The sequence below is a fragment of the Xiphophorus couchianus genome, chromosome 13 (genome assembly GCF_001444195.1).
Source record: "Xiphophorus couchianus chromosome 13, X_couchianus-1.0, whole genome shotgun sequence".
Lineage (NCBI taxonomy): Eukaryota > Metazoa > Chordata > Actinopteri > Cyprinodontiformes > Poeciliidae > Xiphophorus > Xiphophorus couchianus.
The window spans coordinates 10,626,257-10,649,439 of record NC_040240.1 but is presented as its reverse complement, the minus strand read 5'-3'; the positions used below and the strand labels follow the sequence as shown (position 1 = coordinate 10,649,439).

Genomic DNA, 23,183 nt, shown 5'->3' with positions numbered 1-23,183 from the left:
GAGAATGCATAAGCCCCCTCTCTACTTAATTAGGGAAATGTGTTCAGTTGCTATTTGACAAAATTACGAATCAGTCAATCATATGGTGGAGACTTATATGGGAGAGACTCAGGGTATTTCAGCAACTAGATGCATTGAAGATGAATTCCTAAACAAGAATCAGAACAAGGATAAAGTTGAATTTAAGTTGCTTTGAATATGTTGTAGTTGCTGGCTCCAGTCTGAGTATTTCAAAAAATGCTGAAATTCTGAGAGTTTCACACACAACCATCTTTACATCAAAAGGTTCGCAGAATGACTAAATACCCAGTTAGCAGCAGTGTGGATGGAAATGCTTTGTTAAGGGGCATTTTCAAAGAGAAGAATGGGCAGACAGGTTTGAGACAATAAAAAGCCAACATTAGCTTAAAAGACCATCTGTTACAAGTAAGTTGTGCAGAATGTCGTCTCTGAATGCACAACACTGGGCATCATTTCTGTCAGTGAAGATAAGGAGAAAATGTTGGCAGTTCCAGTGATTCTTGATATTACATTCAGCTGGTAGGGTCAGGACAGTAACTCCTGCAGCCATCTTGCCTTTTATCGGTGGCTCTGCTGCTGCTGGTGGTAAAATAATGACTTTATTATTATGAATAAAGGTGGTGAAGTGTGTTATGGGGCCCAATGTATGTTATTTGCACACATTGGGCCCCATAACACACACTTCATTTAAATGCCACACCCTACCTACCTAAGTAATGTTGCTTAACATGTCAATTGCTTTATGGCCACAGTGTATGCATCTTCTGATGGCTACTTCAAGCAGGTCATTGTACAGTATCACAAAGCTCAAATCTTCTCAAACTGGTTTATTAAAAATGACATTGAGTTTATTGCGGTCCCCTGGTCTCCACAGTCACCAGAACTTAATAAATCCACTAAAGTATTTACCAAATGTGTTGGAACGGTGGGTTGGTATTGTAGATGTGCAGCCATCACATCGTTAGCAAATCCATGGTGCCATCAGGTCAACATGGACAAATGTTTCAGAAAAATTGTTGAAGATAAGCTTTCAAGAATAAAAACAAACTAATAATGTGTGCCTAATAAATTGGCTGATGAGATTGTATAGCATGTAGTAGTCAGCACCAATTTTATTGGTAAAGCGCATTTCAGTAACAACACAGTTCAAAGTGCTTTACAAGATAAAAACACAAAAATCAACAATTGAAACATTCCATTTTTCCAAGTGTCATCATTTACATATCAAAATGTTGGTTAGCGTTTCATTAATTATGGTACAAAAGCAACTCCAAGCAGTTGAATGTTTAGCCTAGATTTAAAGAAACTCAGTGTTTCAACTGTTTTCCAATTTTCTGAAAGCTTGTTCCAGATCTGTGGCGCATAGAAGCTAAATGCAGCTTGTCCATGAGGCCAACTCCCCCAGTTTTCTTCAAGTTCTCAATGTCGCAACATAAAATGAGAAGAAGGTGGAGCACTGTGAAAAGTTGCACGTTCTCCATGTGCAGGCAATGGTATTGTCCATGTACTCCTGCTACCCCCATAAACTTGCATGTTGGGCTCACTAGCCAAACTAAGTCACCCTTACTTATGTGTCCGTTGGTTGAGATGTGTGCCTCTGTGTTGCCCACAATAACAATGGCAACACTGCACAGACTAAACAGTTAAACTGTAGTAACGCACTAGTGAAATGGAATAAAACATATTACCAAGCATCATTACGGATTTTATTGATGCAAAAGAGTCTCTTAAAGTTGAACTTGTTTTTCTAGTCTGTGGTGTACATAAACAGGCTGTGGCGGCAAGCTTGTGTGAAGGACAGCAGTGTGAGTCAGAAAAAGAAGGAACTACTTCCTCCCTACAAACATCCAGGCATAGCTGTCTCATCGGATGCACAATAACAATGGTCTATTGATAAATGGAAGATAAAAAAAGTTGTAAATTTGTGTATCAACAGAGCTCAAGTGTGTAGAGGCAACTCCCACAGCATACATAGTGCACACACAGACCCTGACAGAGAAGGCTACACAAGCAAATAAGATTAAAATTATGCAGGGGGAGAAATATAGAGGCAAAAATCCAACAGGAAAATTGTTGAAAATATGAAGCAAAGTGTTGAGATATTTCTGTGAGCAAGACATGAGTCAGATAAAAAACAGTTATGTCTTGATTTGTCTTAGACAATAAAAACAGACATGATCACACAGCTGAAGTCACAGAATGAGCTCAGAAACATATGATGCAGTGTTTACAACAACACAAGGCTCACGACGTTTCAGGAAAAACATTTACATTAGTAGTTACATCAGTCTTTTACAGATGGCTGTATTCATTATTTGCAGAGAACGTTTTCAATACAATGCATAATGCAATTGATTTTATTGTAGGCTCTAGTTTCTGGATTTTCCACCTCCTTACTTTCATTCTAGATCTGGTACCCATGATGCTGCCACCTCCAAGTTCCAAAATAGGAGTGGCATGGGTATTTTGCAGTACTTGAATTCCTCAAACAAATGGCGTATTTGATTATATAGGCCAAAAAGTTCAGTTTTGCAGTTCTATTAATAAGGCTAAGGCCTGCAGTATGAGTGAACATAAAGACATAAAAATATTCCTTTCTATAATACAACCAACAATTTGCAAACTGGCGCAAACAACCGTGCACTGTTGTATTATACTTTACAGACCCGTATTTATGTAGTTGTTCACATGATGTATTCCAGCCATTTAACAACAAACAAAATGATGACTGTGTATGAACCCGTGCTCGTCTACCCATTAAAATCTTACGTTATTGACATTTAAACAAACAGAAGGTGAGGGATATTCTTGAACACCACAAGGCCTGCAAGGGAGAACAACACAACAAGAGAAGATGAGTCAATCAGGCCATACTGCACACGATTCACATTGCTTAAAGCTCTCGGTTGCTTAATAACAGCCTGGTGGTTCATTTGGATCATTTCTTTCATTCCCACTTTTAGACACGTTAGTCATCTGGAAGCTTAGCTCGAACATTTCTTTTCACATTTGTTTGGCATTCCATCCTATGTGTCTAAAATCTAATATGCGAAGGACATTCTTGATAAAAAAAAAATGGGCTTCAATAAAAATCATCTGAGGGAAGAACCATCCCACGGTCTATGTAACGTGTCAAAAAGGCATTGTCAACTTTGTATTAGACAGTGTTGGTTAGTTTCCTCATTTAATAATTCCCAGTCCTAATAAAAAATGGATGAAAACTTTTTCTTGGCTATTAAACAGAAACCTGAGAGGATATAGTTCAGCTAAAGTCGCCAGGGCTTTATTTTTCCATCTCTATACCTCTGTGTTTGCACCAAATATCTCTTCCATGGAAAATTTGATCCATCCTCCTGTCCTAAATGAAAATGCTCTCATCCATCCACATTAACATTGTGCTTCTTGACAGACGCGACAAGCCCGATGTACCGTGATACATTACAACACTACAACGGCTGACTTGTGGCCTTCCTGCTTCTCTTTGCATGGTTTTTTACAACATGGGTGCTCGATCAAACAGCATGACACTCAAATTACCTTCTGGCCCTGAACGTTCACCTTAATTATTTACCATTTTAATTTACTCAAACATACATTTTTGTGTCAAATTTCAGCTTTGGTGTCGAGAGTTTTCATAGTGGTTTCGTTTGAGTGACAACTTGGTTGACAAATGGTATAATAAATCCTTCATAGTGAATATACTGGAGGCTGGAGACGGGTTTTCCCAGGGTCACTGAAGGCGTTTCAGAGACGGCATTTATCACAAGCAACGCAGCTAAGGGCAACTGTGGTAGTTCGTATGATTAAAAATATGTGTATGAAATCAAGTTAGTTTCAGCGCAATAACACTTTGTATGGTTTTATGTCTGATATTCAATAATAGCAAAAAGTCAGCTATCTTACTAATGAAATAAAATGAGGTAATTAAATGAATAAATCCAAAAAAACAACATACTTTTAGTATGTGAAATAAATAAATAAATAAAGCCATCTAAGTAAAATAAAATAAATGCATCAATAATAATAATAATAAATCAATAAAAATTAACTAAATAAAAAATATAGATAAATAACAGTTGAAACCAAAATCCTCCCAAAATAATAAATAAAACATTTAAACCAGATGTAAATAACTGAATAAAACAAAAGATTTTTGCATATGTAGTTAATTAACTATCTAATCAAAGCAGACAAACACTAATCCGTTTTGAAAATAATGGAAAACAAATTGTTGCAACCTTTTTGGACTCTCTGTGCAACAACCAGGTTCGTTTCACCAGTTACCAGTCCCGACCATAAAGCTCCTCAGAGTTTTACCCTGAAATAATGAGATTTGTGAAGTTTAAAACAGGATTTAATGCCAAAAAAATGGTCAAATGTTATGAAATAATAAGTGGAACAGATACAGAGTGACATTCACCGTCGCGTCGCTGGGTCACACTTAGCACACCTTCAAGATGCAACCAAGAGAGGCGGGTTCTGAAGTATCACTTTCATTTTGTGACTGTCGCCAGTCTTATGTACTATGGTTATGTAAGCAGCAGCAGCGGCAGCAGCAGCAATGTGCACATTGAGACAGAATAATTTCATCCATAACAGAAGATTTTATGGCGTTTGACTGTTGGAACTTGTCTAAAAGATTTACTTGATTGACTTGCAGTAACCCCAATGTTCCTCATCCGTTCCACGTTAAAGTCTACCGCCGTTAGTCAGACGGTGTCCTTCAAATTAAAAGCGCTCTTTTGTCCTAATGGAAATTGCACAAGTTGTCTCTGGAACATAGTGAAATAAGAACAAAAACGACCACGCAATTCCCGTGTTTGTTCTTCATAGAGTTTTCAAGATCATGATCCATGTAGAAATTCCAACAAGATTTCTTGTTTGTGATATCATGCAAAGCATTTAATGCTAACTTTAATTGGATCCCGTCAATATTATTAAACTTTACAATTTAGAATATTTAAGGATCTTTATGAATCTTTGCATAACTAAAGAAAAAAAAATCAAGTTTATATCCCTGTTTCAAAGTAGGCTAATGCAGCTTGTATATAAAAGTTGTCAAAATATTTTAGAAATATTGCTTTTAGTAAAAATTGCATCACGTTGAGCCGATTTTTCTTAAACTCACATGCTTAAAAACGTTTATAAGTAATTTCAAAAATAGTATGTTAAACTTAACTTACTTGCTTTTAAAAGCAGTGCACTGCATTTTATTTTTTCCTTCCCAAACCGGAAATGCCGTTAGTAGCTGAGCCAGCTTTGCACAGCCTGAACTTCGAATGAAATGTTTGGAGGCGACACAAGAAACAAAGTAGCGGTTCGACGCGCATTTACATTGAATTCGATACAGTGGGCGTGCATTTGATTAATGTCACTTTTTTTTTTTATTTTCTTATTACTAACGAAGCCAACTATTGTCCTTTATTTATTTATTTATTTAATTTGACCTGGATTTGTTTCGTTTCTTAGTTTGCCAGCTAACACCCAATCCAGGGGGATAATTTGCTCGGGTCTAATCCCGTGTGTGTGTGTGTGTGTGTGTGTGTGTGTGTGTGTGTTAATCCTTTCACACTTAGTGCTGCACAACAGTTGGAGGAAGTCCAACAGGAGGAGTGTCTATAATCTTATCGGCCGTGGAGTTAAATATATTGGAAGTTCCGGGTAAATGAATAACAACACGGAGGCTCCTCTCTCAATCAGCCGGGACTCTGACGATTCACAAAAAAAAACATTGAACTTTCCGTGGAAGTATGCGGGCCAAACTCAAGCGAAGTTTGAAAGAAACCTCTAGTTTGGCAGAGTAACTCCACCAGAATCCCACCGGTTTGAAGGGGCATGAAACCCCGACCGAGCTTTACTCCTCGCAAAGATGGTATCATACGGAAGAAAGAGTCGAACCAAGTTAGTTTTTTGCCTCGTTGGCGTCACTTTGTTGGGGTATCTAATATTTTTCAAACACCCATCCGGGAAAGCCAGTCCTGCAAACCGACGCGAAGTCTCCGCAGAGGGAGAGGAAGAGAATGAACGGCTGAGGAGGCCCGTTTACGAGAAGCCCCCGCTGGATCTTAACGCCCTGGGTGAAATGGGAAGAGCTGTTAAACTGAATTTGAACAAAGAGGAGAAAATGAAAGAGGAGGAGAGCATCCAGAAACATCAGATTAACACCTATGTCAGCGACAGGATCTCGCTGCACCGCAGTCTGTCAGAGAGATGGAGTCCACTGTAAGTGTCACCCAGAGCACTTTCATCACTCAGAAAGTTGAGAGTGAATCTTATGAGTATGGATACCTGTCATTTAACTTTCATTATACTCCGACAGTATGGGCAGGTCGCCGCTGGGAACAAATCTAGTTTTTTTTTAAATATTGGGTTTTAACACAGCTAAAATGTTTCATCATACAAAATTCTACTTTTAAGTATGTTTAATAAAAAGTACCAATGCCTACTCCAGGCAGCTCAGAGAAAGCCAGTGCATGAAAGAAAGCTTCAAGTATTTCCCCCTTATCGGCTCCTTATGGCCGATAAGGAGACAAAAGCGGATTTTTGGGAATATTTTTGAAAATAAAATGGGGTCTAAAGAAGCCCGATTGTGGCACTTTATTATGTACATAAAAAGATTGTTATTTATTTATCCTAGGGCGACATTTGTGTATATGTAGTAGGCTAAAAATATCAACAAAAGCATACATAAATGCGTGCATCAATCATTAAAACTAATTTATGTTAATTGAAGTTATACACTAATACCCAGTATGTTATTTTATTTCAGAGGAGGAATAATGGCTTTCCTGTTTTACATGAAAAACAAAATGTTATATGCTACGATTGGCATAGAGTATTGTGAAAGTTTTTAAAATTTCTACTCAATGTTATATATATATATATATATTATCACAAATGCCTACTAAAGAATCATTTGATGTACAGAAAAAGGAGAGATTTAATGTGTACAAACCTACTTTGTTTTGTGCATTGTACCCATTTTACATAGATTAAAAAAAAACATCAACATTCAACAGCTGCATAGATTCCTCTCAGATCTGCAAATTAAACTTCTGTCTATGGGGAAATTTTTCTGCCATAATCCAAGAGCACACACGTTCAGTCTGAAAGCAGGATGTCATGTCTTTTCTTCTCAAAACTTGTAATATTTTGCTTACATTTTTATTTTGAAAGCAGGACTTTGTGTCTTACACAAAACATCTGCCAGCAGTGGACTCTGAAGATTCACAAAATCTTCAGAGTCCACTGAAGATTTTGTGCTAACAGCTACTGATCTTAGGCAGGATTTTGTTCACCCAACCAAAGACAACATAGTCACGACATGATATCCATCTGTCTGTCTGTCCGTCCTTCCGTCCTAGAAGTATTTTATTTAAATTAGTGCTATTTTTTTTAAAAGTTATGGATAAAACTCCTTTTCATTCATTTATTTAATATATTTTATTTACTTAGTTATTTTTGTTCAGCCGCAGAAGTTTTACTGAATCTGAGCTGCCTGCTACATCACTGTTTGGTTTGCAGTGTCAGTTGGTCAGTTGTAATGGTGTAGCTCTGGGAGAAGAAACTTTGTAACGGGTTTTGTGTGCGTCAGTGCCCGGCTGCTTCTGAGAGAACAATCTCCCCCCACAAAATAAAAAATACAAACAGCGTGGGTCAAATATACTGAAGAAGAATTCTTGTCTGTTTTCGTGAGTACTAAATATATATATATATAGATAGATAGATAGATCATGTCGTGACTATGTTGTCTTTGGTTGGGTGAACAAAATCCTGCCTAAGATCAGTAGCTGTTAGCGATCAGTAGCACACTGCTGGCAGATGTTTCGCATAACATGGAGCAGAAAGCTGACGTTGTTTCTCCCTAAATCCAGTGGGTGGCGCAGGTTGCTACAATCAGCAGTAGCCACACAGGCACACCCGCTAGAGGGAAATAAACCCAGTACAACACTTTCATTCTATCGGCTGAGAGGTTGCCAGGCGACTGTGCCAAAAGGCAGTTTCATGTTCTGTAAGCGAGCAGAGTCCGAGTAGAGACTAAGTGTAAGCGGGAGGAGAAGTTTTGAGAAGAACGACATGAAGTCCTGCTTTCAAAAGGAGAATGTAAGCAAAAGTTATAAAGGTTTTGATAACAAAAGACATGAAATCCTGTTTTGAGACTGAAAATGTGTGCTCTTGGATTATGGCAGAAAAATTCCATCGTGTCCATCGTGCATTTCAGTTGCAAACAGCTCAAGTACGACTACAAGTCTCTGCCTACAACCTCTGTGGTGATTGCTTTCTACAATGAGGCCTGGTCTACCCTGCTGAGGACGGTCCACAGTGTGCTGGAGACTTCTCCTGACATCCTCCTCAGAGAGGTGGTGCTGGTGGATGACTACAGTGACAGAGGTAGGCGATGGGACGCTTGATGGACAGGCAGCAGGGCTGAAAAGCCGGCTGATTGACACTTACAGGAGACAGAAAGCTTGTTATTGGTGCTCATACTGTATGGAAGTACACGAACAGGGCGCACTCAAGCACATTAAGTATTATAGTGAAGTTAAACATTTCATAGTATGGCAATACAAATTATTTTTTTCATCTTTCTTCTATGAGCTAATGCACGAGTTTCCTAGTCATCAGATATTAAAAGGACTTGGCTTTTACAAAGACGGACAAATTTCTGCAGGTTTGTGTTTCACAACTGAAAGACTGGGGATCACACACTTAACAACAGCACCTGGGGAGGGATCATAGATTACGGGATTTCTCAACCGCCAAAGGCAAATGAAAGCCTCAGTCTTACAAGTAGTTGGTGGTAATAGAAGATATTTTCAGAATTCGGGCAGATTGTGTTTCTGCACCACTGTACCATTTAATGACAGAGATGCAACGTATAATACTTTGAGTTTATCCCGCAAGTGAATATAAACAGAGACATTTAACAACATATGTGCCACTCAGTCCACCAAACTGAAAACATTAGTGTTTCCGAACATACTTTACACACTTTAGTGTGTAAAGTGTGCAGCCCTTTACACACTAATAATTAGTATTTGTGTCTATATTCAGAGACATATTCAGATAATAGGATTCACTGTGAGACAGTTGCAGCAAGAAGGTCTGTTGCACCAATGACTGCTGGAGATTGACTGCTAGATTCTCTTTAGCAGTCAAGATATTATTCCAGCCTTAAAATTCTGAACTCAAACTATTTGCAGTGTTAAAGGTTTTAAGCGCTCACTTTTATTTGAATTTCTTGAAGATCACCTAAAGGAGCCACTGGAGAAGTACCTCTCAGGGCTGAAGAAGGTGCGTTTGATCCGGGCCACAAAGAGGGAGGGGCTGGTCCGGGCCCGGCTGCTTGGGGCATCCATCGCCACGGGCGACGTGCTGACTTTTCTGGATTGCCACTGTGAGTGCCACGAGGGCTGGCTCGAGCCGCTGCTCAAGAGGTGAGAAATTGCTTTTCAGGAAACTGTAGCACTCTTCAGTTTGAGTATTTCACTCCAGTGTTGACTTTAAAGATCATGTTTTCAAGTTCCGCTGTCGCCAAGCATTGCATTGAGGTGCATCACAAATAAGCTGAGGCTATAAATGTCTAAGTGTTTCAGTATTTACGTACATGTGTCACTTGTCCCCATGCAAGTAAATAATAAGGAAGGAAGCAAAGAAAATGAGAACGATATTTTCAGAAGCACAGTTCTGCAGTGCCTCGCAGATGTGTCCTCACACCTCAAACGCATTTTCGTCTTGTCACATTACAAAAACAAATTTGTGCAGTTATAGCTGGACAAGTAGGCTGCTTCTCTTGGCCCACTGGGGTTTAATTTTTGCTTTTAAAACCAATCTGATGGAATGCTGGAAAGGACTCTTGATGTGTGCAAGATGTAAAAAAGAGTTAGCCTTTCACCAAAGCTGTTCAAATCTAAAATGCCACGAGCACAGATGTCCCCAACGCAAATTTCATCGTCCACATTTCTAAAGAAGATACATGGAAGGTAAGGTAATTTTAGTTGTATAGCTCATTTTCAGCAGCAAGGCAATTCAAATAACAAACCAAAGGAGAGAGCAAAAGAAGAAAAAGAATCTAATAATGTTGATCCAAAGCATATTAACTAGATTCTCCTGATCAGGTTTGCTAGATAAGAATAAATAAGTATTCTCTGGACTTTCTAAGTATGTTCTATATTTGTAAACATAATGAGTATTCCACAGTTTTTAAGTAATAAGTATTAAGTGTTCCTGTTCTGGAAGAATTTTTTTCTGGATTTTAAATTCCTTTTAATTCCTTTTCTGGGCTGCAACGATAGGAGTTTCTGCATAACAATCCAAAAAGAAATCTAAGAAGTATAATATTGGTCCAAATAGTGAGTACTCCACAATTTTTGAAATTACTAATACACTAGAATAATCTAAAAAGTATAGTATTGGTCCAAATAGTGAGTATTTGGATTCTATGTTTGTTCTAGTCTTTTTTCTGGGTTAAATAGTGAGTACACCACAGTTTCTAACAAGTAATGAATGAACTTGACAAACAGACAGGCAATGGCAAGAACCGACACATCAAGGAAAGATAGCACAAGTAGCAGCATTGAAGACATGGCCAGTTTCAGCAACTTTATTAGTTCCACGCTGTGTGTATTTTTATTTTTTTGGGAATTGTTCTCTCAGAAGCAGCCGGGCACTGACGCACCGGAAAAACTGTTACAGAGTTTCTTCTCCCAGAGCTACAACATTACAACTGATCAACTGACACTACTTCTGCTATAAGACAAGCTGAATAGAAATAACTAACTATTTTTGTTCAGCCGCAGAAGTTTTACAGAATCTGCCTTCACCGAGAAGATAAAGGGTTCCTGAAACACTTGGAAGCTGAATCGGTGTAATAGCACTTTGCACCAATCTGATGGTGGAATAACCTGAGTATCAGATCAAAATCAATAAATACCTCTATTGTTGAGCTCACATGCCTATTTAGTTAATGATTTAGATGTGTGCTTTTTGATTAAAATGCAATAAATTGCAATTAGTTAATTACTGACCCTGAAATTAACTAAATTAAAAATTTTAATCATGTCCCACCTCTAATATTTTGACATTCGCATGCTTGCTGTATATGTTGCTCAGCAGACGCTAACAACAGAAGACGCTTGGCTTCCTATCTGATGGATGCTCCGCTTGTCCAACCAGTCAGTTTAGGTGGAGAGACAAGTGTTGCAGGTTTCATTGTTGCCATACTTGGTGTCTTTTAAGATAACCTCACTATGCTTTAGACTTCTGCCAAACGTCTTTCCTGATGTGTCTGCTGTGTCCCTCCATCTTCATGATGTCAATTCCCCTCTAATGTCGTCACAGAAGAGCTGTATTTGTACTGAGGTTAAACTACACACGGATGGACTCTGTTTATTAATTTTGTGATTTCTAAAGAATACTGGTAGCTCTAGATTTTATTCTGGGGAATTGGTGTAAAAGGGTGAATACTTTTTCAAGGCTCACTCAGACTTCAGGGCTCAGTGCTCAGCTGCTTTTTGACCAACTGCAGTACAGGACGTTAACACAGATATTAAGTTTTACATTTTTCTTTTTGACATTAGCTTTCCTCTCCTTTCTCCAGGATCAAAGAGGAGCCCAAAGCCGTGGTGTGCCCCGTCATTGACGTGATTGACTGGAACACCTTCCAGTATTTAGGCAACTCTGGCGAACCTCAGATTGGTGGGTTTGACTGGCGGCTGGTCTTTACCTGGCACCCGGTCCCAGAATACGAACAGAAACGCCGTCACTCGCCCACTGACGTCATCAGGTACTAGTTACAAAAAACAAACAAACAAACAAAAAAAAGCTTCAGTGAGCAAAACAAGATCACAAGTTTGTATTTAAGACATTGTATCGATTCCACCATATCTTCTGATGACTTTTTTATGAATTATTAAATAAGAGGTGGATAGTGGCACCAAGATTAACTTCTGGTTTTTTTGTTGTTGTTTTTGGTTTGTTTAGATCTCCTACTATGGCAGGCGGTCTGTTTTCTGTGAGCAAAAGCTACTTCCATTACCTGGGGACATACGACACAGGAATGGAGGTTTGGGGAGGAGAAAACCTGGAGTTTTCTTTCAGAGTAAGAAGTAATCTAGTATATATCTTCATGTTCTCATACATTATACAAGTACATAGTGCTCAGCTGAATTATTACTTTGTACTTGTAGAGTTTGCAAAATGCTAACACTGTTTATAGCAGTAATTCACAACATGCAGCACTGAACAGACATTTGGAGCTGGATCATATTAACTGTAAACCATGTGACAAATTCTTCTCCAAACCACAGTGACCATATTGATACTACACTATAAGATAAAACAGAGTGAAGACCTTAAATGATCTGATTGCTGTGAAGAATTTGAACATTTCTTTGCTGGAGTAAATACAACATCCCAAAAGAGTAGTAACCAAAAATATGTCTCTGTAGTGGCAACAATAGCCTTTTTTTTTGTTTTCGAGCTCCTCTACAACGTTTGCCCTTTGTGTAGCCTGATTGATTCACAGCTGAGAGGCTAACCAAATCCTCGTGGTGCTGCGGTTCTCGTCTCTTAGATTTGGCAATGCGGGGGCAGCCTGGAGATCCACCCATGCTCCCACGTGGGTCATGTGTTCCCCAAAAAGGCCCCTTACTCACGGAGCAAAGCGTTGGCAAACAGCGTGAGGGCGGCAGAGGTGTGGATGGATGAGTACAAGGAGCTCTTTTACCATCGCAATCCCCATGCTCGACTGGTGAGTCCACACGAGTCATAAGAGGGTGTTTGATGGGTGTCAAACAGAGCCGATGTCTCTCTTTAAAAAAGAATTGAGGCACATTCAGATGGGATTAATTGTTCACTTCCGAAAGTTGCATACTTGTGTATTTTTTGTTTTCTGCCAGTCGTTTACTGCATCGACATGCGGAGGCAGTAAATGACACCATGCCTACTTGTATGTTTTGCTCAAACTACACACGTACAAGCGCGGCCGCTCCCCCACTGTGGTGTAAAAAACTCCCCCTGATTAAGTGACTCTCAGGATACATGAGCGACACACACTCAAGGTGACAGGAGTGCCGGGGCATTCCGGTGTGTGATTACCACCTTTTCCGTGTCACTCTGTGCCAGCGGGTGTCACCCACCTGTCCTTGACAGGGTGATATCAGTGCTAACCTGTGGGGTGCCTCGTCTTAATGTGTGTGTGTGCGTGCGTGTGCGTGTGTGTGGAGTGTGTGACAGTGTAGTTAAGAGGAGAAGCTCTCGATGCACAGATCAGGTGGCGCTCATCTCCCTGAGAGGAGGAAACCTTGCTGAAAGGGAATATTGCTCAAAGCAAGCAATGCTGCATTACTTTTTACCATTGGGTTTGTGCATTTTAATGTTTTAAACCTTCTGTGATTAATTTGTCATAATTTAAAGCATAAATCGATGTGTTGTAACTTTGGTTTAAGATGCAGCTATGCTTTGCTTTTTCATACCACAAAAAATAGAATATATATATTTCTTTTGGCAAAATAATTTTTTAAATAGGTGATAGGTGATAGCTTTAAATACAATCACATGAACAAAACAAAGTCCAGAGTACGGTACTTTGAGTTTTACATTTTGGAATGGAAAATCTTTCATTTCTTCCAGCTCGGTATCCGAGTCCTGATACTGCATTAAAATTAAGTAAAACAATACCTTGTGCTTGAAAACTTAGTAGCTTTACCAGTCATTAAAAATGCAGCGAACAAGACCCAGGTCCAATATCAGGGTTCAGATTGGGACTTCCGTCAGAAAAACAGACGCTGCATTGTTGTCTTAAAGCCTTGTAGCCACTTTGAGACATGGTGGTTGCAGCATCATGCTGCGAGAATAGTTCTTTTTTTTTTAGCAGGGACAGAAAAGGTGGTCAGAGTTGTCAAAAGGATCGCAACTTTAAATTTCTGCTACAACTGCAGTGAATGATGGTCTTACAAAGTATTTACTCAGGGGAGCTGATTACAAAACTTGAGACATTTTTCACAGTTTTATTTGTAAACCTTTGAAAACACTTTGTAGTTTTTCTTTTACAATTTAGCTCTACTTTGTGTTGGTCTATCACATAAAACTCCAAATTAAGACACATCTATGTTTGTACTTAAGGTACAAAAAAAAATCATAGTGTTTCCTTTTCCAACACAAATAAGAATATCAAGCACATCGTCAAAGTATCGTTGCTTGTTGTCCCCCACCCGGTCTCCTAATGGGAAGAGGAGCGCTCTTCCCCTCAGACATGTCTCTTGCACTGGGTCATTCCAGCTCCACCAGCCCTTGTTGTTCCCTTGTCTGTAGTGGTGCTAGCACTTGATAAAAGAGCCCCTCTTTTAGGAATCTGTCTCATGACCGGATAAACTGATAAAGAGCCAATTAGAGCTGTGTTTGGGCACACGGCCAGCATCCATCATTCTGCAGTGCGCTTCTAGCTTCTTCTTCCAGCAGTGAAGGTGTGGTGAGCATATGCTCACTGGCAAAGCACAAGTGTTTGTTTTCTTGTAATAATCAGCTAATCTCTATCAGAGTGGTGATGCCTGTTTGTTAAAGATATTTACATAAGCGGATTGCTGTCGGCACGTAAAACACACAGATACATCCTTCTGTTCTTTAACTAGAATTTAGGAGTGTCTTACTAGTAAAATATTTGATGTAGTTGTGTGTGTGATTAAAGTTTGACATATTAAAAAATGGGCAGAGTTATGAAACAACTACAGAGGGTGCTGTTGTACACCCTTTCACATCAGGGCTAAGCTGTGACGCAGCAGCTGTGAGTGAAGCATGAACTCTGAATTTATCAAAGTTGTTTCTAATTAGGTCAGTAAAGCTGAACTGTTTTATTTATTTTTTCCTAGGAAGCCTTTGGAGATGTGACAGAGAGGAAGAAACTGAAAGAGAGGCTGGGCTGTAAAAACTTCAAGTGGTATCTGGATAACGTCTACCCCGACATTTTTGTCCCACATGATCGACCGGGCATGTTTGGGATGGTTAGAACGTTTCTGAACAGTTTACTGTACTGTACAAAAATATTCAAAATTAGTAAATTTACATGTTTCAATCACTTTCCTTGCTCCACCAGTAAAGAAATCTTTCACCCACACATAAAGACTGCCACTCAAAATCATATTAAAGCAAATACTTTTTAAATTTTGCTTATAGGAATAAGAGAAATATTGAATAGAGTGTTTGAACCTTTGTAACATAACTTTGTGACTTTTTTTGCTAGCTGAAGAGTCGGGGAAAGACCAACTACTGTTTTGACTATAATCCTGGGGATGACCAGGTGCTGGAAGGTCGTAGGGTCATCCTCTATCCATGTCACGGCATGGGTCAGAACCAGGTAAGGCCTGTCAAACAGTTTAGAGATACAAAAAACACTTCTGGCTCTGTATGGCCCCCAATGTAGTTTATCATATTTTGTAGTGCAGCCCTAGGCTAACTTACATTTTGTGTCATAGTGAGAAAAATTGCAGACAGCAATACACTCCCATTACACTGCTCTTATAAAGAGATGTGCTCTCTTTAATTTCTCTTTTTAAAACAAATGTCGAAGTCAGTCAAAACCAAACAAACATAATCTTCAGGTCAGCCATGCTAATCCTGTTCATCTGCACAGATGTGGTTGTTTAATCTTAATTCTTATGGAGACATAACTGCTTATGCCTAGTGAACAGAGTTATACAGAGCCTGTCTTTTAATAACACCTGATTTATTTTATGTATTTTTACTCTATAGCTTTTTAAAGATGTATTTCCACTAAAATCATGGCTTTGTAATCTTAGTTTTTAGATTTAGCATCTTGCACCTGTAGTTAAATGTTGCCGTCAATATTAAGATAACATAGTTCTTATGTTTCTAGTTCTTGTAGCTCGTTTAGTAACTGTTTTTCTTATAACTGTTTTCTGTCCTCTGAACCTTGAAACTGTCACTCCCTCCTCATTTTTTACATTTATAAACAATGGACTTACCTTTTCCAGGTCCTATAATACATCCACAGTGTTGATCCGTAGAGGGAGACTGTCTATTTCTCAATTCTACTTCCTCTGTCAGTTGTCAGTATACCAGGAAGCTCTGTGAGATTTAGCAGTGCTGCCAGAAACACCCCTCTGCGGACACACACTGATGTCACTTTTGTCGAAAACGGCTTCTGTAGTTGTTGGATTGTCAGCCTTTTGGAAGTGCCCTGCATAGCTCCATTCTACATTCGTACTCTGTAACCAGTGATGCTGGTTTTTGATCTCCACAAACACACACAGGCAAATTCTGTTGCACAGTGTTTATTTCTAACTGCTTCTTTGTTTGTGTCTTGCATCTGTGATGGGTTCTCCCAACAGTTTTTTGAATATTCGGTCAACGGGGAAATATGCTATAACACCAGAGATCCTGCTGGATGTGTTGTGCCTGACAGCATCAGCACTTACCTGACTGTCCTGCGGTGCGAGAAACGAGGACAACCTGTTCCCATGGACCAGAAATTCATCTTTCGAAAGGTATTGCAAAATCATATTGGGGCCAAATTTATTTCCAATTTGTGTGTCTGTAGCTTTTCACAAAAAAAAAAGAAAGAAAAAAAAACTTGTAAAGGATTTTTTTTAGGTTTCGGGATTATCAAATAATGTTAGATTGTTCTGCCTAGTAAAGGTTTTTACTTCATAAACTTATTCATATTTTGTCACGCTATAAGCTGACATGTATTTTATTAGGATTTTACTACTCAGCAGAAAATAGTGCATAATTCCACAGTGAAAAGGGTGAGATGCATGGTTTTCAAATAGTTTTTACAATCAGTTTTATTTGTATGCTCAGAGTGTTAGGCCCTCTTACTCTTATAACCCCATATAAAGTCTGTTTAGTGAGAATAGTTCGCCTATGTGTATTTTAATCTCAGTATAAGTCAGCTATTTTGTGAAGGCCTCAGAGGTTTATTAGAGAACACTGGTGAGCAAATAACATAATAAACAAGCCAGAAAGGTCAAGGATAAAGTTATAGTGACATTTAAAGCAGGGCTACGTTATAAAACCAATCCATTAGCCGAAAATGGGTAGAGCGTGACACAACTCAAAAGCTAGAAATCCAAATGTTTGTGGTACAACTTTGCCTCCTTCCAAGTTGAATAGAAAGGGACACGAATCTGTTAATGTGAGAACGCCAGCAACATTTGACTTGTGGAGAAACAACATTAATTTAAAAATGTATTACAAAACTTTGAAACTCCCAGTCCAATTAGACAAAGATCTCTAGATGAACAGAACTGGTAGAGATACAGTATATCTCTGAAATGATTTTTAAATGTTTATAGTCAAAGGTCAATCTGTCCAGCATTGACTCACTAGGAGCTGAATACAGACATATGTCTACTTTTCAGATTTCTATGGCTGAAGGAACAATTAAAAAGTCTGATTATCCTTTCAGTTATGCACTGCAAGCTGCATATTTACCACACGTTGCTGGAAGCTGTTCAGCATGTGCTGAATGTAGTCGCAGGATGTCAGTGTCTGACAGCCTGCCATGCCATCTAAATGTAAATGGATCTGAAAAGATGAAATGTATGTAGGAAGAGTGAAAGATGCTGGAAAGTGGAAAAGTATTGGGAGAGACACTGATATATCCTAGGAAAAGGTTGTTGGATTTGCATTTCACTTGGCTAGCTTGTGCTGTTCTCTGTTGTCGTTCCGTGTTTTTCGCATAGTGCAAAGGTTCACACTGTAGCTACATTTTTGCAGTTACAATGCAAAAATGCATTGAGTAATTTACAAACCCTTGTGTTGTAGATATAAGTGAGTTTCCTGTTTACTGAATGTTTTGTTTTCTTTTTCCAAATGGTGGTTTCCAGGATGGGACTCTGTTCCATGTCCAGACCCAGAAGTGTATTGAAGCAGTGGACCAGACTGACGATGGGACACCAGCCCCGGCTCTGCAGCCCTGCTCTGATGTCCTTCGCCAAAAGTGGTTTTTTGAGGAGAAGCTGTAAACTCTTAGCATATATGGAGCATCTCACCAGCTGAGGATTCCTCTCTGATCCCCCTTCCTAGCCAAATATCCTCATCTTCCATGCAATTGCAGCAAAGTTCATATTTTCTAAAACATCTTGTGCACAAAACAGACAATAGGAATTCTTACTACTTTTCAAAGTGGGCCAGACTCGGTCTACGACTAAGTGATGATCTAAATTACATATAGATCATCACAATTACATCAATTAATTTCATTGCTTTTGCGGAGACTGTTTCAACTTTCTTTCCCTTTTGCAAACAGAAATAAGGACACAGAAACTTCTGCATCAATCTGATGGAAATCATGCATTTATGAATCTGCCAAAAGAGCTTTTCGTGTGGCTGGCTGATATTTTTTTTTTCCGAGCACATCATCAGGGCTTCTTTCTTGATATTTGGATTTTCTCCTGTAGAGGGGGCTAACACTCCTCTCTGTGTTTGATCCTTTCTGTCAGTGTGTCCTCGCTTCATCATGTGCCAGTGAGGACAAATGATCGAGTGTTTTAATAGGAACCTTTTGAAAAGGTTGACTGCTTGATGCTTCATTATAGCAGAAACTTGAAAGCAAAGTCATAGATCGCAGGTGTTATGAGGGTAGCTCACCACAACGCATCACTACTGAAAATATGGGAAACCGCACTGTTACTCTGCTTCAATTTCACATTTCCCGTGAAGTGAAATGTCATGGGTCATTTTTGAACAGTCCCACTCAAAAGTTTTCATACACTCATCATTCACGTTGAATGCCATTTATCCTTTTATTTAAACTGTTGTTTTACCAGGGTTGACTGTAACGTGACCTGCAACTTCACCGATTTGAAAACACAAGAGTCAGACTTTGAATTTATTTTGGATTTTCCCTATTCCAGTCGACACGCAGGCTCAAATTTATACATTCTCCTCAATTAATATATGAGTAAATGTCCCTTAGCAGGTTGCAGACAAACATTGTAATTCTTTGTTGCCTCCAATGAGTTTCTGGCACAATTCTGGTATTGGACCACTTCTTTCATTAAAAATGATGGAGCTCATTTAAGATGCTTGGTTTTCTGGCATGAACTCAGTTTTTAATCATAGTTTATAAATTTTCAAAACGGTTGAGTTTGAGGCTGTAGAAGAAGCGTAACAGTCACATGTTTGATCCCCTCTCAAACCAGTTTTGATGTGTGTTAAGGATCTTTTCCTGTTGAAATCACTGTGTCTTAGATGTTAGATTTATATATTTATCATCTGCACAATAACAACACAGTAGTGAAATGTGTTGTGGTACCTGGAGCCAAAGAAAAAGACAAAACAGCAAAGGAAAGCAGGCGTTCACACAGAACAGCACTTAGTGCTGCCACCATTTTTGCCATTAATTTTAGTGCATTCAGGTTTGATCTTATTTTACTCCTCTAAACTTTCTTCTCATTACTTTTGGAGAAAAAACTTAACATTTATCTCATTTGAACATGGAACGTTCCTTCAGAGAACCTTTACTTTGTCCATTTACGCTGCTGTGAATTTCCATTTAGCCCGACAATGTTAATTTTGCCATCTTCCCAGTTATGACTGGCTGGAGTCTTGGAGATTCCTGGGTTAATCCAGGACAATCCCAGCCATTTTCAGTTCATCACAGGGGGGAGCTTGGGTCAGATGGTAGGGTGTTCCAGCAGCATAATAACCCCAAACTAGTATCAAACCTGGTTTTAGAATGAATAAAAAGAATAAACAGTAAGCTGCTTGATTTCAATCTGGTAAAAGAAACAAAAGAACTATGATTTAAACCCAGCTACATGCAAGGAAGCCAACCAATTAAAAAAAATTTCACCCAGAAATCTTAATTTAGAGTTGTCAACAAGAACATTTGTCTAGATATTTGTGGGTTATAATATATTTAAACCTACACACTATCAAAACCTTTGGTAACAAGATGCAATTCCCACAAAAATCACCAGTATACTTTGCAAGAGATAAACATGATTCTTATGTAAAGAATGACATATTTGACAGGTTTATGAAGGCCTTTTTTTGGACTTTGCTTTTTTCTGTGCAACTACTTCTGACATTAATAGCAGTATTATAGTATTTGCTACTTTTGCACTGAAGCTGTGCACATCTTGTCGACCCTAAACTCAAAGCTCTAAGCAAAGTCCTATCTTATGATAAATAAATGCCAAAATCCATAGAACTCCTACTGGTTTCTGAGAAAAGCATTGCAAACAATGAACTTAAAGTTGCTGCCAACCTTTTGACCTGAATGTATCCATATTGTGTCTTAGAGTGGATTTGCAAAAAATCCACAATAAAATTCTAACTTGTTCAGCCAGTTTGTGTTTTTATGAGCTCTACTTTGAATCGAATAACCGTCATAGCCTGACGGGAAACATTTTAAGCAGGGTCATATTAATTCCACGACTGCATGTGAACTTCTGAGTGAAACTGTAAATTCCCGTTTAGTGGCTGAAATAATGTATACAGCTGCAAATATATTCCCTCAGTTTTGTGTTCATAAAGAGTTTCTTTAAAGGTTCTCGTCAGATTTGTCGTAACTATAGTTGAGTCATCTGGTGATGGCTGCAGACCAACATCGTTCTGCACCGAAATCAGAGTAGTAGTGTTCTAACTCACCCATGTGTGCCTTTCTATAAATAAAATAAAAGTTTATGTTACATAATTTAATATCAGAGGAGGAAAATGCCTTTGAGTGAGACAAATCAGTATTGCTAAGTTCGCAAGAAAAGAAACTGGCTGCACTCCAAACGTTTGCACAGGCGTGGGGATCTTCCATTGCTAGCACATGTTTTTACTCTGGCGGGTCATACTGATGTGAATACTGACGCCGCTTCAGCATTCATCTGTCAGAATAGACTTCCTTACTTGTGTGGGTCTCCCTCAGGCCACGCGGAGGGAAACAGCAGAGGAGTAGACAGTTGTTGGCGTCTCCAGAGTGCCGCCATGCCAGATGGCTTCCTGATTGATTTTCTGGGCTGCTCCCAATTCTTTATCACATTTTTCCCCTCCTCTGTATGTCACAGGACTTTATATTTTGCACCTGTATATACACATTCTGGGGGGGGGGGGAGGGAAAGAAAACGAAATCAGGAGTACATTTTGGATAATAGAGCTGAGTGAATGAAGCAATCTGTGACCTCTTCCATACCATTAACCTTCACAGGCTCTTTCACCGTCAGCCTCAAATGACTGCTGTTAGAAACTAATGGTAAGAGACCATCATGCTGGAAAAGATTTTCGATATTGATTCAGAGTGTTTGCTTACAAGAGTCTAAATGGAAGCGTTTTCAAAACACTAACGCTGGGAATTGAGCTGGGCTAGAAGCCGTTCGTTCTCGCGAAAATGAAATTAATAAAATGAAGAAGCACGTGTGCTGCTGTTACAGGAAGTTGATAACATCTGTACGGTTCGGCCAACGTCGTGCAAGCCCAAAGATGCAGCGTCAGATATTTGCTACCATGCACTTGCGCTTAAGAGTTTTATTGCACTGTGCAGGGCATTGGAAGAAAGAACTGAGATAGCTGTGTTGGGCTGGAGGGAAGCACAAAATAAGCACCAAGCTTATTGAAATATGGATGTAATTACTGGGCTTCAGTTCCCTGTAGTCCATAAGAAGGCTTTTTGTTAGGATTATAAGTAGTACACTGCTAAGTGCTAAGTGAAGTGGACCAAATGACCGATGGGGACGGTATCATTCATAGTAGGAAGCAAGAAACATTTTTGTCACGATTGTATGATGTGTGATAATAAAACAGCCAAAGTGAAGTGATCAAGTTTAATAATATGACCCTACCGTTTCAGTTTATAAGGTTCATTGCTAGCATGATGTCTGGTTAGTCTATTCTATTGAAATGGCGATCATCTTGCTATAGTTTATCAATGGAAATTTTTACTGACAGTTTTTTTTTTAAATAAGACGCACGACAAGTAAGTAAGCAGTCTTTGGTATTTCCTGTTATTCTCTTGGCTTTCTGAGTAATAGAGTTGATTTACCAGAAAATACTCAAACTGCTCCTTTAATTGATTTATCACATATATGGGAAAAAATGTTATTTATTGTACCTGTGTTGCCATCTGTTTTCAAACCATTTGAATGTTATTTTGGGTGCTGATTTGATGTGTTGCGGGTTTCAACTGCACCGTTTTGCTAGTTCAAGATTATATGTCTATGATGTTGTATCGTATTTCTTTTGCATAGCAGCCAAACCTGTGTCGTCAACATATTCCAGGACTTGTTGGAGCGATGTTATAATGTTGTCGTATTAGGCCATGCTCTGTTTCACAATAATGCAGAGGTTCCTATTTGTAATGAAAATAACTTCCAGTGGGAGATGTTTTTTTTTTTTTTTATGTTACTGCTGACAACCGTGAAGGTGTAAAATTCCTCAAAAATAAATGTTATTACAGTAACATAAACTCGCACTGATAATTTTAGAAAAAAAAAAAATCGACCTTCAATTTGAGTACATGCTGAGGGCGAGAAAAAAAAATTTAAGCAGACAAATGCTACAAATATTAATAGCACAATACATATGTAAATTGAACTGAAGATTACATTTTTTTAATTATCTTAGCATCAAGCCATTATTTCTGGTTTCCTGGAACTTGAAAATAATACAATGGAAAGTCCATCAAAAATAACAAAGACAAGAGTGTGTGCTATAAGTATGTTTCAGGTGTGCATCAGGGCCATCTGCTGCCTCTGTTTGTTTTAGCGAGAGACAATTTAAAACAGTTTTCTATATTCTACTCATAATTGACTATTAGGAAATGTTATATGACTACACCAAATATAAAATTAGGACATTTAAAGGCATTTCAGTTCAATCAGGAAGTCTTCATCTAATGTTAGTAAGATTGTTATAAGACTCAACTGGCAAAACAGAAAACAAATAAGAACAGGATGCGTTTCAAAATTTTGTGAGGTTTGTGCTTTTTTTAAATGGCTAGGTCATGAAAGTACATAAAGAGTAATAAACTGAAATGCACTTTCTATTTATGGGTAGGAATCAATAATGTGACAGTGAGTCGAGAATATGCTACTGCTACAAGAAATTTATTTTGGAGCTCTACACAAAAAGTAGATTTTTTTCTGTGTTGCCCTACTAAAAATATATATATTTTTAAATTTCTGTGTTTGCCAGTATTGTCAATTAAACAG

General features: G+C 38.6%; 1 protein-coding gene across 3 annotated transcripts; it reads left to right on the top strand.

The window, feature by feature from the left end:
* The first annotated feature begins 5,310 nt into the window (after positions 1-5,310).
* On the top strand, positions 5,311-22,906 carry galnt12 (UDP-N-acetyl-alpha-D-galactosamine:polypeptide N-acetylgalactosaminyltransferase 12). Of its 3 annotated transcripts, none has more exons than XM_028036165.1 (10): positions 5,311-6,243; positions 8,243-8,412; positions 9,269-9,458; positions 11,621-11,806; positions 12,004-12,121; positions 12,596-12,772; positions 14,889-15,020; positions 15,260-15,373; positions 16,368-16,523; positions 17,868-22,906. In XM_028036165.1, the coding sequence occupies exons 1-10, from the start codon at positions 5,891-5,893 to the stop codon at positions 18,003-18,005; spliced, it is 1,734 nt and encodes a 577-aa protein (XP_027891966.1). In that variant the 5' UTR covers positions 5,311-5,890; the 3' UTR covers positions 18,006-22,906. The 3 variants fall into 3 exon arrangements, with proteins under 3 accessions (XP_027891966.1, XP_027891968.1, XP_027891967.1); XM_028036167.1 differs by having other exon boundaries at positions 6,068-6,243; positions 8,211-8,412; XM_028036166.1 differs by lacking the exon at positions 5,311-6,243 and adding an exon at positions 7,944-8,124 and having other exon boundaries at positions 8,211-8,412.
* The last annotated feature ends 277 nt before the right edge of the window (positions 22,907-23,183 follow it).

Bases quoted from the DNA above. Each gene is read 5' to 3' on its own strand.
- galnt12 (XM_028036165.1), top strand. From the start codon at position 5,891: ATGGTATCATACGGAAGAAAGAGTCGAACCAAGTTAGTTTTTTGCCTC. The intron at 6,244-8,242 runs GTAAGTGTCACC...CGTGCATTTCAG, and splicing joins TCAGAGAGATGGAGTCCACT to TTGCAAACAGCTCAAGTACG. The intron at 8,413-9,268 runs GTAGGCGATGGG...AATTTCTTGAAG, and splicing joins GGATGACTACAGTGACAGAG to ATCACCTAAAGGAGCCACTG.